The 14,595-nt window shown below is 34.3% G+C and overlaps 2 protein-coding genes across 9 annotated transcripts in view; one reads left to right on the top strand and one right to left on the bottom strand.

Moving 5' to 3' along the window:
- The window catches only part of fam131ab (family with sequence similarity 131 member Ab), a 335,743-nt gene that overhangs the window by 253,988 nt on the left and 67,160 nt on the right, over positions 1-14,595 (bottom strand). The gene's annotated exons all lie outside the window — the stretch shown is intronic.
- The window catches only part of clcn2b (chloride channel, voltage-sensitive 2b), an 87,406-nt gene that overhangs the window by 52,339 nt on the left and 20,472 nt on the right, over positions 1-14,595 (top strand). For all 4 annotated transcript variants that reach the window (XM_079886520.1, XM_079886518.1, XM_079886519.1 and 1 more), the window contains 7 exons: positions 157-312; positions 4,422-4,491; positions 5,600-5,710; positions 7,630-7,843; positions 10,866-10,999; positions 11,836-12,026; positions 12,181-12,292. In XM_079886520.1, coding sequence (XP_079742646.1) covers positions 157-312; positions 4,422-4,491; positions 5,600-5,710; positions 7,630-7,843; positions 10,866-10,999; positions 11,836-12,026; positions 12,181-12,292 — 988 coding nt within the window. The remainder of the gene's footprint in view (positions 1-156; positions 313-4,421; positions 4,492-5,599; positions 5,711-7,629; positions 7,844-10,865; positions 11,000-11,835; positions 12,027-12,180; positions 12,293-14,595) is intronic.

Here is a 14,595-nt window from a genome sequence, read left to right as displayed (position 1 = left end):
TCCCTTTAATTTTTTTTTTTTTTACTTGTATACCTCATTAGCAATTCTTTTTTTTTTTAAGCATAAAACTAACAGTAAAATGGTGAGGTTTATGCTCAAGTTAAGGAAGTGAATACTGAAGCTCCTGTTAATAACATGTCATTTACATCTTTACAGCTTACACAAAAGGACACCCTGGTTTCATTTTTTGACAATCGCACTTGGACAAAGCAAGGAATCACAGAAGACTTTAGTTATGACAGCCACTCGACCGCCTGGAAACATCCGCAGGCTAATGTGTTCGTGATCCTCGTCATCTTCATCGTTATGAAGGTAAAAATAATCACACACACACCTAAATATCTTTTGATTGTTTGGTTTAAAGGCAGTGTTTTTCATAAACACTTACTGGTTGAAACTCAGTCCTGATTTATAAGTTGTTTGTGTTGATTATTGTTGTAATGTCCTGTGTTTTGAGGCCTGAGGTAATTTAACACTTTGCAGTCTCTGGTGGGGATTTGGAGGAGGCGTGGCTTCCTCTCCAGAACATTTATTGACACTCGAATAATACATACGCTCATTAACATATGACCGCCCACATTTACATATCAACCACTATTCAGCATTGCACAGCTTCATCCGCCCTGAAGAATAATAGTGTGAAGTAAGTTAGCCAATCACAGCAGAGGTCATTTACATAGACCTTCTGTAGCTCCGCCCCTTTACAGTGCCGCACTCGTTGTGTTCTGTCCTCCGGTTTGTATTTTCACAGCATGAAGGGAAGATCTTACGGATTTATGAATGAACCACTCGTTTTAAAATCTTCCTTCTAACATTTATGACATCCGCTTCAAACATTACAATGCTCATGACTTTCGTTAACTCTACAGTAAATCCACTTCACCAGCTAATTACTCTTAGACAGCGATGCCATAGAAGAACGAGAGTTCATAGACAAAATTCGAAAGATTGTTTCTCTGGCGGTTAAGGTCTAAAGAAGGGTTGCACACACACTGATTTGAGCAAAAGGAGATTTCAATACCCTCAAAAAACCAAACAAAAGCCGTTCTATCCTCCCAGCTGTAGAAGTCACAGGCTGAGGAAAACAAGAGTGTGTGTGTGTGTGTTTGAAGACTTGCATCGCTCGCTACCTGAGTGTGTCACCCTGGCAACCTCATCAGAAACCCAGTCGAAACCTGTCACGGCACAGGAAGTGATGTCGTCAGCGTTGCCATGGGGACGAGTGCCCTGTGTGTCCTTTAGCTGAACCGGAACCTTTGACTTAACCTGCGCGGTTTAATCTAGAACTACTTGGTGAAAGTTTGGGGCAGATTTGTCCCCAGAAAAGAGATACATCTGACAAAACCTCCCTTTGGAAGTACGATTTATGAGTAATCACTTTTCACTATATCACTTTTATATTATTATTATTATTTTTTTTTTTCATTTCTGAAAATGCTAAGTTTTTCTATGGGTAGGTTTAAGCTTTGGGTTACACAGCAGTTATTAAAAAAAACAATTAATTTAAAAAACAAAATGTCCTCACTTACATAGTAAAAGCTTCATTCGTCAAGGATGCATTAAATTGATCAAAAGTGACAGTAAAGACATTTATAATGTTAATTTTCAAATAAATGCTGTTCTTTTGAACTTTTTATTCATCAAAGAATCCTGGAAAAATAAAATGAATCACAGTTTCCACAGAAATATTAAGCAGCGCAACTGTTTACAACACTGATAATAATCAATGAGCCTCAAATCATCATATTATACTGATTTCTGAAGGATCATGTGACACTGAAGACTGGAGTAATGATGTTGATCACAGGAATAAATTACACTTTACTATATATTCACATAGAAAACAGTACCATACAAATAAATGTGAATTGAAAGAGACTTCTTTCAAACACATAAAAAAAGCATATACAGTATATGTATATGTGTGTATAGGAATGCCGGCAGGTGGAGAGACAGAGAAGAGCAGATTTCTGCGAGTCTGTCCATTTTTTAGTGCCAAGAGAGAGAAAGTGTCTGAGAGGAAGAAAGGAAAGAGAGAATATTATGCAATGATCTCTCTATCCACCCACAGCTTTCAAACACTCTCCAGCATAATTCACATAACACTTATATAACGTTCTCACCGAATCCCACCTCAACCTCCACCAGGATCTGTTCTGTTCTCGCAGGAAACATCGATTGTGCTCCGCGTGTGTGTGTGTGTGTGTGTTTGTTCTTGTGCTTGTTTTAGTGCGTGACTTTCTCTATTAATTAACTTCTGTTGTTCTGAATCAGCCAATTAGATTGATTTGCTAATTACTCACAGTTCATTTCAGGATTCACCTCACATTCAGTACCAAGTGACATGTGGGGGTGTGTGTTTTAACTTTCTTTATCTATACGTGCGTGTGTGTTCCTGTGTCTAATTAACAAATAAACTGAAGTTCTATTTCCAGATTGGAGCAAAAGTTCAGACTTGTTGGGTGTGTTTGTGCGTTGGCATTTTGCTTGATATAATGAATTTATCTGTCTCAAATACACCTTTATTAAAATGAAAGGTGACTTTGGATTTTCTTGTGTTGTTCACTAATGAGATCACACACACAATGCACACTTTTATCGTTTTGTTCTGTTTGCTTCTTTTGCGAAGAACTTTTGTCAAACTTCTGATTCAAAGCAATGAGGACTGCCTGAAACTATCATTATAAGACTCTCAAGACTCTCTTGACAGAACTGCCACTTGTTCAGTCTGGCCAATGCTTGCGTCATCATGAAAGTTTGTCATTTGCATGTGTTTTTAAGTATTTTCAATTTAAACATTCAAGTGATTTTTAACCATTCAGATTCAATCGTAAGAAGACACAAATGAGAGCTCAATTCAGCTGTGTGAGACTTGGCTCTCTGTGAGTGTGCGCACAGAAAAGTGTGTTTTCTTTCACAAATCTTCTGCTTGAACCAAAAAATACACACAACAAAAGTATGTCAAAATGCCCTCCTTGGCGAGTATTCACGTAAACACTGTTGGTTATGTCTTAACTGAACATAAACAGTTGACAAAGTAAATGCATGTGTATCAGTATATTGGATCTGTGCATTCTCTCTTAAAGTGACAACAGCCTAATATTCCTGCTGCCATTTGTGCAATTATTGTTAATTAAACGACAAAAGACAAAGAGAAAATCACTCACTGATCTTGACTGAACAACTTTTGTAGTTTTACCTAGGATTAATCTATATTTAATTCATACAGAATACTATGCAGTGTTATTTTACGTTTGATTATTTAATTTCTCTACCTGAATACTGTTAGACAGACTTATCTGAAAATCTTAAAGCACTGTTTATTTCATTTGTATCTTTGTTCTGTTGTAATTATTTTAGCTGTTGCTTGTTTTTTTTTTATTTGTTCTTATTTTGTTACTGAAGACTCGCTGGTCTTCAATAATGATTGAACTTTACATTAGTTAGGCTAGTAGTTTTTGCTGTGGAATCGAAATTGGAATCAATCAAGAATTGTGAAATTTCAGAAATTCTGGTGGCTTATTTATTGGGAATATCATGTTACATGGGTCAAAACAACAACAAAATGTATTTATTTAAATGTTAGGTTGGAGCTCGTGAAAACTTTGGCAGGGCAAGTAAACCACTGGCCCAGAAAAATATCCTTAGCATTGAGCCCTGTGTTTGCTTGTTTCTTGTGAATTATAATTTATAATTTCTAGAAATTATACTTCAGTTTTAATATTTCTTTTCTTGTAATGTGCTGATCTTTGAGTCGATTATGGATGAAACTGTCAGAAAGTACTGGTCGTGACACTGCGTTCATGATTCTTTTTTACATTTACACATTTACATCTGACATTTATTACATTTTCTATTTTCATCTGTTGAGGAAATCATACAGTCTATGCATAAACTGTCATGCAGATGACAGACTTTTGCGCAAGTATGTGACGCACACAGGCGCATGTGTGAACATCACACCCCTCTGGTTTGTCATATTTCAGGCTATTGTGTGTGGAGAGACAGGCGGCTGAAAGTTCACAATCCAAATTCTCACTTTTGAATCTATAAAATAGCTTTTTTTCTTTTCTTGTTGCTATGAGCTGTTTTCAGTTTTAATTTCATACGTGTGTCGCTGCTATTGCTCTGTAATAACCAGCGATGTAATTTTTAACACTACACTACATGTTGGAGAAAAAAAAGTAGCTTGTTAATGGAAAAAACAGAATTACTGTCATGCTACTGAAAAATGAATTCTACTGAGATAATAGCTTTACCACTTTAGTTAGTTAATCCCTCAACACTGATGATATTATTGGCTAATATTCTCCTCTCTCCTTGGTTACATCAGCAGAAACATTGTATTGGATTTTTGTGAAATATAAAAAAAAAAGAGTTTGTCTGTGTTTAAATGAGTGTTACTGTCGTTTCTCGTGCAGTTCTGGATGTCTGCTTTAGCCACAACTCTTCCTGTACCTTGTGGAGCCTTCATGCCTGTTTTTGTCATTGGTAAGTGTGCGTTTGGGTTTTTCCTTTAAAATGTTGCTTTTTAAGGCAAGATACCTTAGGTGAATAGGGTAAAAACTTAACTATTAGATCTCTCCATAGTTGATTAATCACAGTAGATTAAGACAGTTGTGTTAACTTACAAGTTTTAATGTTAGGTTTAAATTTACAAACAAAAGCAATATCGAATTAAATTTATATGATAAATAATTAGCATGTTTCCTATGATTGTTTATATAATCGCACTAATTTGCATATGTTTCCAGAACATAAATCTTAACGTTGGATAAAGTCACAATCAAAACCCTTTTTTATTTTATTTTGATGACCTATTAGAGTTAAAGGTTTTCACTGAGGGGATTTTGGATTTCTCCTTTTATCAATCAGAAAATACTGTAAACTGATAGAAAAAAACGTTTTCACCATGTTTTAGGAATAAAATGCTAAAAATATATCAGGCGAATAATATATGAACAAACCCCTCAGTAATAACCTTCAGAATATAGATGGGAATAAAACTGTAAGTTTTGGTGTATATAAGTGCTGCGGAAGTGGAGGAAAAACTCACCAACTTTAAAGATGTGTAGTGTAATTGAAACCTACCGATGCAAATAGATAAAGTTAACACTTAAATGTGTATTTTGTCTGAAAGAAGATATGTAATGGAAGCAAAACAGCAATATCTCAAAATTGAACAGAGCATGAAACAAAACTATTGTATCTTGCCTTAAAATATTACATTTTCAAAATATTGTATGTGATATATTTAATCAAAAACATTAAAATGTGACCCGTGAATGTCAAGTCACATTTATTTATATAGCGCATTTATTACAAGCAGCTTTACAGAGATAACAGGAGAATAATGCAACAAAGTTTGTTTCTAGAAGAAAATAGCATCATAGTCCAGCTTAAGTAAGTTCAGTGATGTTTCATTTTGTTGTAAAAAGAAAAGTTATTAATTTAGTTCATTTATATATATAGCCACTCTGGAGTAAACCGTGATGTCATCATCCAGCTTCAATTCTCATATAATGGCGTCAGTGCAGACAGATCAATAATATTGTTGAATATTAAATTAAATGTGTGTGTGTGTGTGTGTGTGTTTCAGGTGCTGCGTTTGGCCGTTTGGTGGGTGAAAGTATGGCCGCTTGGTTTCCAGAGGGAATTAATACAGATGGAATCATCTATCCCATAGTGCCTGGAGGATACGCTGTTGTGGGTGAGGAACAAACTCATGCTCATACATGTGACATCTTCACACACACACCTTCATCACAGCTAATTACCTTTCATGGAAATTGCCTCAGTGTTGCCATAGTGATTTTAAGAGGCAATGATTTAGTTTTGTTGTGTTGTGTTTAGTGGATTGTTGGTTTTCATTGTTAGTAAGTCTTTGATTAGTAGCCACTAGATTTAATTATGAAATAACAATAACCCCTCTTGAATAATTATTATTTTAATTATAGTTTAACAGACAATATAGAGAAGGGTTTAGAGAGTGCATGATTATGACACAAACAATTGCCCTTTAATAGAATATTTTTGCTTAATAAATTGGTAACACTTTACAGTAAGGTTTCATTTATTAACATTAGTTAACATGAACTGACAATGACCAATACTTCTATTGCATTTATTAATTTTAGTTAATGTTATTCTCAACATTTACTAATAGATTATTACAACATAACATTAGTTAGCTGACATGAACAAACAATGAACAATTATATTTTTACTAATTAACATGAACAAAGATGAATAAATGCTGTAAATGTTCATGTTAGCTAATGTTTTAACTAATGTTAACAAATGAGACCTTTTTGTAAAATGTAACCAATAAATTTAGGATAATTTTGACCTATTATTTATTTATATTTAATGCACAATCTAAGTATCTTACCAGATTTACATTTCACTGCAAGTTGTATCATGTATATAACTGTATGTGACAGATAAAAGTCTTGAATCTTGAAAATCAGAATCAGAAAAATTAAGGTATAACTAGAAGTGTTGATATCATTTTCATTCATATTTACAGTTTGTTTATAAGTCTACATTAGTGTTGCACACGTGTGTCTGTTGAATTTCTTTGAATTGAACTCAGTATATTCCTGCTCTTGTCAATTCATGAGTTTGAGTATGTTGAATTGGTCCAATAGTTTGTGTTTATTTTGCATTGTTTGTTTTCTTTTTGCCTTATTAATTTAAAGTGAACCATAAATGTATTTCATTTGTTTTGTTAAAACTCTCTCTCTTGTTGACATAGTGGAGTTTTTATCATGGGGATTGTGGATATCTCTTTTTATCACTCTATAAATCAGAAAATACTGTAGCCAGAAAAAAACAGCCAGAAAAAATATTTTCCCCATGTTTTAGGAACAAAATGTAAAAAAAAATCTAATGAATGTTAAATAAACAAACCCGTCAGTAAAAACCTTCAGAACATAGATGGGAGTAAAACTGTAAATGTTGGTGTATATAAGTGTTGCTGAAGTGGAGGAAAAACTCAAAGCCTTGAAAGATGTGACCCTGGACCACTAAACCAGTCACATGGGTCAATTTGTTGAAATTGAGATTTCATACAGCATCTGAAAGCTGAATAAATAAGCTTTCCATTGACGTATGGTTTGTTATATATTTGGTCGAGATACAACTATTGAAAATCTGGAATCTGAGGGTGCAAAAAAAATCGAAACATTGAGAAAATCTCCTTTAAAGTCGTTCATTTATGTTGGCGATTGTGCTGCATTCACTCACACACATACATGTTTTATATATTTATGGTAGGAAATTTACTAAATATCTTCATGGAACATGATCTTTACTTAATATCCTCATGATTTTTGCCATAAAAGAAAAATCGATAATTTTGACCCATACGATATATTGTTGGCTATTGTTGTCTATGTGATCCAGAGTCACATATGTATTGTAACTGAAATCTGCAGATGCAAATAGATAAAGTGCAATAAAATAAACACTTAAAAGTGTTTTGGATGTTTTCTTTTACATTAGCCTGAAATACATATTATTGAAGCAAAATAAACCATAACTGACTAGTGTATAAAAAAACATTGGTTTTGCCTATAGTGGCTTGTGTTTAAAACTCTCTCTCTCTCTCTCTCTCTCTCTGTTTAGGAGCGGCGGCGTTATCCGGAGCGGTCACACACACCGTTTCCACAGCCGTGATCGTGTTTGAGTTGACGGGTCAGATAAGTCACATTCTGCCCATCATGATCGCTGTGATTCTCGCCAACGCCGTCGCTCAGAGTCTTCAGCCGTCCATCTACGACTCTATTATCCGCATCAAGAAGCTGCCGTACCTGCCCGAGCTCGGCTGGGGCCACCACGAGTGAGTTCTGGCTCTTCACACACATTCTGCTAACATTCTGCTTCCTCAACACAGTGTTTTGAAGGATTCAGTAACTATCACAGAATATAGACGTAGAAAAACACTCTTATATCTCAGTCAATCACAGTTACATCAAGTCATTCCCCTGATTTGTGACTACGTTTACATTTTTAAAACATTCAACAATTTCAAAATGTATCTTTAAGTCTGGCTGTGTAAGGGTTATTATAGTTAAATTCAACTAAAACCGTAACAAAACATTTTCGTCAAAACTTAAACTTATTTTATTTTAGCAACATTTCTCATTTTTTTTTCCTTTTAACTTGATGTGCTAAACCAACTAAAACTAAATCTGAAATAAACATTTATAAAAACTATATGAACATTATTACAAAACCATGCAACAAAATTAAAACTGAGTAAAATGAAAAAGGAAAATGTTTTTAAATTTTTTTTTTTTAAACTATAATAGTATCTCAATGATGCTAAAAAAAACACTGGGTTGTGTGTAATTATATTGTAAGGAAAGTTTCTTTAAATACAGTTCTTATTTTTATCACTGTAAAAAAAAAAAATTCTTACTCAGTATCTTTGTCTTGTTTTCCAGTACAAATATAAAAAAAATTCTACATTTTCTGAGCCCATTTTAAGCAAAAACTCACTTAATTTTGATACCTTTACTTGATAACCAAAAGATATTAAGTCATGCTTTCTGAAATTATAAGATTTATAATTATAAGAATGTTTAGATATTTGTACTGGAAAACAAGACAAAAGTAACAAAAGTAAGAAAATAATGTTTTGCAGTGTCATCATAAATCCAAATCTGCATTTCTTAAAAACTCACAGAAAGTTCCTGAAGGAACTTGTGGCGTAAATGTTGATTCACTTCCAGGTTTCAGAACTAATAACTCAACCATTGTAATGACTAAATAAATGAAATAAGTGGCAAATGCTTTTTTAATGCAATTAAAATATTAAATTATTATTTTCTTTTAACTACATTAACAAATTTACTTTAAATCTTTGTTTGTTAATGTTTTTTTAAGTGATTTACATTTTTTCTTTGGCATTAATGCACTTTTTTCCTTCATTTAATTGAGTGGCACTCACAGTCCTCAAGACACAGAGATGGTGTTTCCTCTTAATTAGTGTAAATGGACAATCTGTGTGCAAACAGGGTCTAAAGTTACACAACACACACACTGTCCCGTGCAACACATCAGACTAATGGCAAACTGTGCAATACACACACAAATCTTAGTTTCTGAGGGTTTTCAGATGTTCACACACACACACACACACACACACACACACACACACACACACACACACACACACACACACACACACAGGTCTTTTGCTCTGAATGATTGTGTTTCTGCCCTGGTGTCAAACTCATCTACTGCATCTCAGAGACGAATTTATACCTGTCAAGAGAACAATTACATAACTCTGTGTGTGTGTGTGTGTGTGTGTGTGTGTGTGTGTGTGTGTGTGTGTGTGTGTGTGTGTGTGTGTGTGTGTGTGAGTGAGAGAGAGAGAGGGGGGGAATCTAGATTTTTTGCTGAGTTAGAATCTGCAGAAAACTCACTTCTCAGCAGGACACACACACACACACACACACACACTCATTGACATTCACTGCTCTGTATCTCGTCCTCTCTCTGTCATTTAACTTTCCTTTCAGCGTGTTTTATTGGCTCGTCTGTTTTACACACAATGCTGCCAAAAATGTCAATCAATACAGGAACAAAATATGTCTTGTGTGCCAACAAAAAACTATTCAGTTCAAGTTTGAAACAATACATATTGTTTAAAAGCAGCCTTACAGAAAATGCTTGTTTCAGTGTTACAATTTACAAAGTATTCTGTTATCAGATGACCGTATCAAAGTAATGTGCGTATGACAGTCACACACAGCTATAATATATTGCGTTATGTGGTTCATATCAACACAATGAATGTGTTAGGCAGCCATTACAACTTGTGCTTGTAGTGATAACAATATAAGGATAATGTGTGAGAAGTTTTGCACGTTGATCCAAAGTTGCCGTTATCTGAAGTCTTTGCAGTTGTCGCCATCGCCTGAAATCTTCACAAAAGCAAAATGATCAATTTGGCATTTATGCATATTAAATATATTTGTGCATTTTCTGAAGTAAATGTGAGTGTTGTTTGTGGTTCTCTGGATGGTTTGTCTCTCTAGATCGCACTTTTTCCAGAACAAAATGTTTATTTTGTAGTAATTGATAAATATTTATATCCTATTGATAAAATATAATATTTGTGTGATTATGTTTCCTACAAAAACGTTGGTAACAAACTGGGATATTGTTTGTGACTAAATCTAAAACTATAAATAAAAAAATAAATAAAAATTGTTGCATGAAATTAAAGAAACATTAACTGAAATAAAATAAAATAAAATATAAAACAACTTAAACTTATTTTATTTGAGCTAATTGCCGAAAGCAAAACATTTCTCATTTTAATTTAGTTAACTTGATGTACTAAAATAACTAAAACTGAAACAGAAATCAATTAAAACTATATATAGACAATATAAAAATAAAAAAAGAGAGAAAACACAGCAAAATTACTAAAACTTGCACTAAAATTAAATTATAAAAATAAGAACTAGTTCAACATGTTGATAAAAACTGTAATTGGATCTCAATGAAAATAACACACTAGCAAGGTTGAATGCTTAAGTCTGGATGATAGTATACTTTGTAAACTGTGAAAATAAAATGTGGTTAGTTTAAAATAATATTAATTATTATAATCACAACAGACTTTTGATGTGCTTGAAAGAAGCCAGTTCTCGTGCTGTTTTAATGTTGTGCCTGTTCATTAACTCTAAGTCTGAGCAATAGTAGTAGTGCTGCTTGCCTTAACAAACACGTTAATAATGAATCAAACGAACGTATAGAAACACACTCTTTAATGGCGCTGGCTGTAATGGGGATTATGAATTCTGCTGCAGTGATTGCATAACTGTGGGAAATCTCTTCTGCAGGAAGTATAATATTCGTGTGGAGGACATCATGGTCAGGAATGTTCGCTACATCACACTGAACTGCACATACAGAGACCTTCATGACGTCCTCACGACAGGAAACCTCAAAACACTGGCGCTGGTGGAGTCTGCAGGTACAGCACATGCGCATGGGGTGGGAGTAATCAAATGAGAATAATTTTTTATTTTTTAAAAATATTTTATATATATATATAATATATTACATTTTTAACAAAGTTTAACCAAATGTAGTTTTAGAGTTTTTAGCAAAAATAAATAGTAAAACCTGATATAGTTTTACCATAAATCTTTCTCTTCATCAAAATAGCCACAGAAGCTGGCATGATGTTAAAAATAATCTCATTTAACTAATTTAACACAATAATGACTTTAAATTATTTAATTTTTTGGGGGTATGGGGGGGGGGGGGTAATTTGCAGTTAATTAGATAACAAATTTTAATCGCTTGACAGTCCTAATTTAAATGGAATTTATTTATTTATTATTTATTTTTTATTTTTTGACTACTGTTCAAAAGTTTGTTAAATGTAATTTTTTTTGTAATAAGTCTCTTCTGCTCACCAAGGCTGCATTTATTTGATCAAAAATACAGTAAAATTTTAAATGAATATAGTATTGCATTTTAAAACAGCAGTTTTCTATGTGAATATACAGTGAAGTGTAATTTATTCCTGTGATTTTTCAGCATCATTACTCCAGTCTTCAGTGTCACATGATCCTTCAGAAATCACTCTAATATGATGATTTGATGCTCAAGAAACATTTATGACTATAATCAATGTCGAAATCAGTTGGAAAGTTCTCAGAATTCTTTGATGAATAGAATAGAATCTTTTGAAACATTCTAAAACTGTCACTTTTGCTCTCGTCTCTTGTCTCTCTCTCTCTCTCTCTCTCTCTCTCTCTCTCTCTCTCTCTCTCTCTCTCTCTCTCTCTCTCTCTCTCTCAGAGTCCATGATTCTGCTGGGCTCTATTGAGCGCGCTCAGTTACAGGCGCTCCTGAACGAGCATCTGGGTCGTCCTCGGCGTCTGGAGTTCATACGAGACCGAGTCGACGCCGAGAGAAAGCGTGTGTCTGTGGCCAGCACTCCCAGCAGCGAGGAGGGGGGTCAAAAGGTCAACCACGAGGTTCGCTTCCAGGTCAGAGTGCACACAGTTATCTGACTCTCGCATCAGAATGACCTTTTCTACAGCGTTACAGATTTGTTGAGGCATGATCTTGAATGTGTGTGTGTGTGTGTGTGTGTGTGTGTGTGTGTGTGTGTGTGTGTGTGTGTGTGTGTGTAAATTGTAGATCTCCACAGAAGAGTCGTCGTTTATACCCGTTCGTCCGATCTCCCCGAAACCTCTTAAACCTGCGCTGAAGAGGACGCCTGTGGCCGAGAAGAACATCGAGATCCCCACAAGTAATATCACACACACAGTTAGACCTCAAGTTGATTTCTATAGTGCTTTTCACACTGCATATTGTTTTCCTCCTATTTTGATGGTTTAAAGGGATAGTTCACCCAAAAATTTTAATTAGCCCATGATTTACTCACCCTCAAGTCATCCTAGATGTGTATGAGTTTCTTCTCTCAGACGAACACAATCAGAGATATATAAAAAAATGTCCTGGCTCTTCCAAGCTTTATAATGGCAGTGAATGGGCGTTTCTGTTTTGAAGTCCATAAAAGTGCATCTATCCATCATAAAAGTGCATCTATTCATCATAGAAGTGCATCTATCCATCATAAAAGTGCATCTATCCATCATAAAAGTGCATCTGTCCATCATAAAAGTGCATCTATTCATCATAGAAGTGCATCTATCCATCATAAAAGTGCATCTATCCATCATAAAAGTGCATCTATTCATCATAGAAGTGCATATATCCATCATAAAAGTGCGTCTGTCCATCATAAAAGTGCATCTATCCATCATAAAAGTGCATCTATCCATCATAAAAGTGCATCTATTCATCATAGAAGTGCATATATCCATCATAAAAGTGCATCTAGGCCTGTCCATGATAAAAGTGCATCTATTCATCATAAAAGTGCATCTATCCATCATAAAAGTGCATCTATTCATCATAAAAGTGCATCTATTCATCATAAAAGTGCATCTATTCATCATAAAAGTGCATCTATTCATCATAAAAGTGCATCTATCCATCATAAAAGTGCATCTATTCATCATAGAAGTGCATCTATCCATCATAAAAGTGCATCTATCCATCATAAAAGTGCATCTATCCATCATAAAAGTGTATCTATTCATCATAGAAGTGCATATATCCATCATAAAAGTGTGTCTGTCCATCATAAAAGTGCATCTATCCATCATAAAAGTGCATCTATCCATCATAAAAGTCCATCTATCCATCATAAAAGTGCATCTATCCATCATAAAAGTGCATCTATTCATCATAGAAGTGCATATATCCATCATAAAAGTGCATCTAGGCCTATCCATGATAAAAGTGCATCTATTCATCATAAAAGTGCATCTATCCATCATAAAAGTGCATCTATCCATCATAAAAGTGCATCTATTCATCATAAAAGTGCATCTATCCATCATAAAAGTGCATCTAGGCCTATCCATGATAAAAGTGCATCTATTCATCATAAAAGTGCATCTATCCATCATAAAAGTGCATCTATCCATCATAAAAGTGCATCTATCCATCATAAAAGTGCATCTATTCATCATAAAAGTGCATCTATCCATCATAAAAGTGCATCTATCCATCATAAAAGTGCATCTATCCATCATAAAAGTGCATCTATCCATGATAAAAGTGCATCTATCCATGATAAAAGTGCATATACCCATCATAAAAGTGCATCTATCCATCATAAAAGTGCATCTATCCATCATAAAAGTGCATCTATCCATCATAAAAGTGCATCTATCCATCATAAAAGTGCATCTATCCGTCATAAAAGTGCATCTATCCGTGATAAAAGTGCATATATCCATGATAAAAGTGCATCTGTCCATCATAAAAGTGCATCTGTCCATCATAAAAGTGCATCTGTCCATCATAAAAGTGCATCTGTCCATCATAAAAGTGCATCTATCATCATAAAAGTGCATCTATCCATCATAAAAGTGCATCTGTCCATCATAAAAGTGCATCTGTCCATCATAAAAGTGCATCTATCCATGATAAAAGTGCATCTATCCATGATAAAAGTGCATCTATCCATGATAAAAGTGCATCTATCCGTGATAAAAGTGCATATATCCGTGATAAAAGTGCATCTGTCCATCATAAAAGTGCATCTGTCCATCATAAAAGTGCATCTGTCCATCATAAAAGTGCATCTATCCATGATAAAAGTGCATCTATCCATGATAAAAGTGCATCTATCCGTGATAAAAGTGCATATATCCATGATAAAAGTGCATCTATCCATCATAAAAGTGCATCTGTCCATCATAAAAGTGCATCTATCCATCATAAAAGTGCATCTATCCATCATAAAAGTGCATCTATCCATCATAAAAGTGCATCTATCCGTGATAAAAGTGCATATATCCATGATAAAAGTGCATCTATCCATCATAAAAGTGCATCTGTCCATCATAAAAGTGCATCTGTCCATCATAAAAGTGCATCTGTCCATCATAAAAGTGCATCTATCCATCATAAAAGTGCATCTATCCATCATAAAAGTGCATCTGTCCATCATAAAAGTGCATCTATCCATCATAAAAG

Source organism: Squalius cephalus, assembly GCF_949319135.1.
Source record: "Squalius cephalus genome assembly, chromosome: 11".
NCBI lineage: Eukaryota > Metazoa > Chordata > Actinopteri > Cypriniformes > Leuciscidae > Squalius > Squalius cephalus.
The sequence above is the reverse complement of the archived record's forward strand: the minus strand, read 5'-3'. Positions and strand labels throughout refer to the sequence as shown.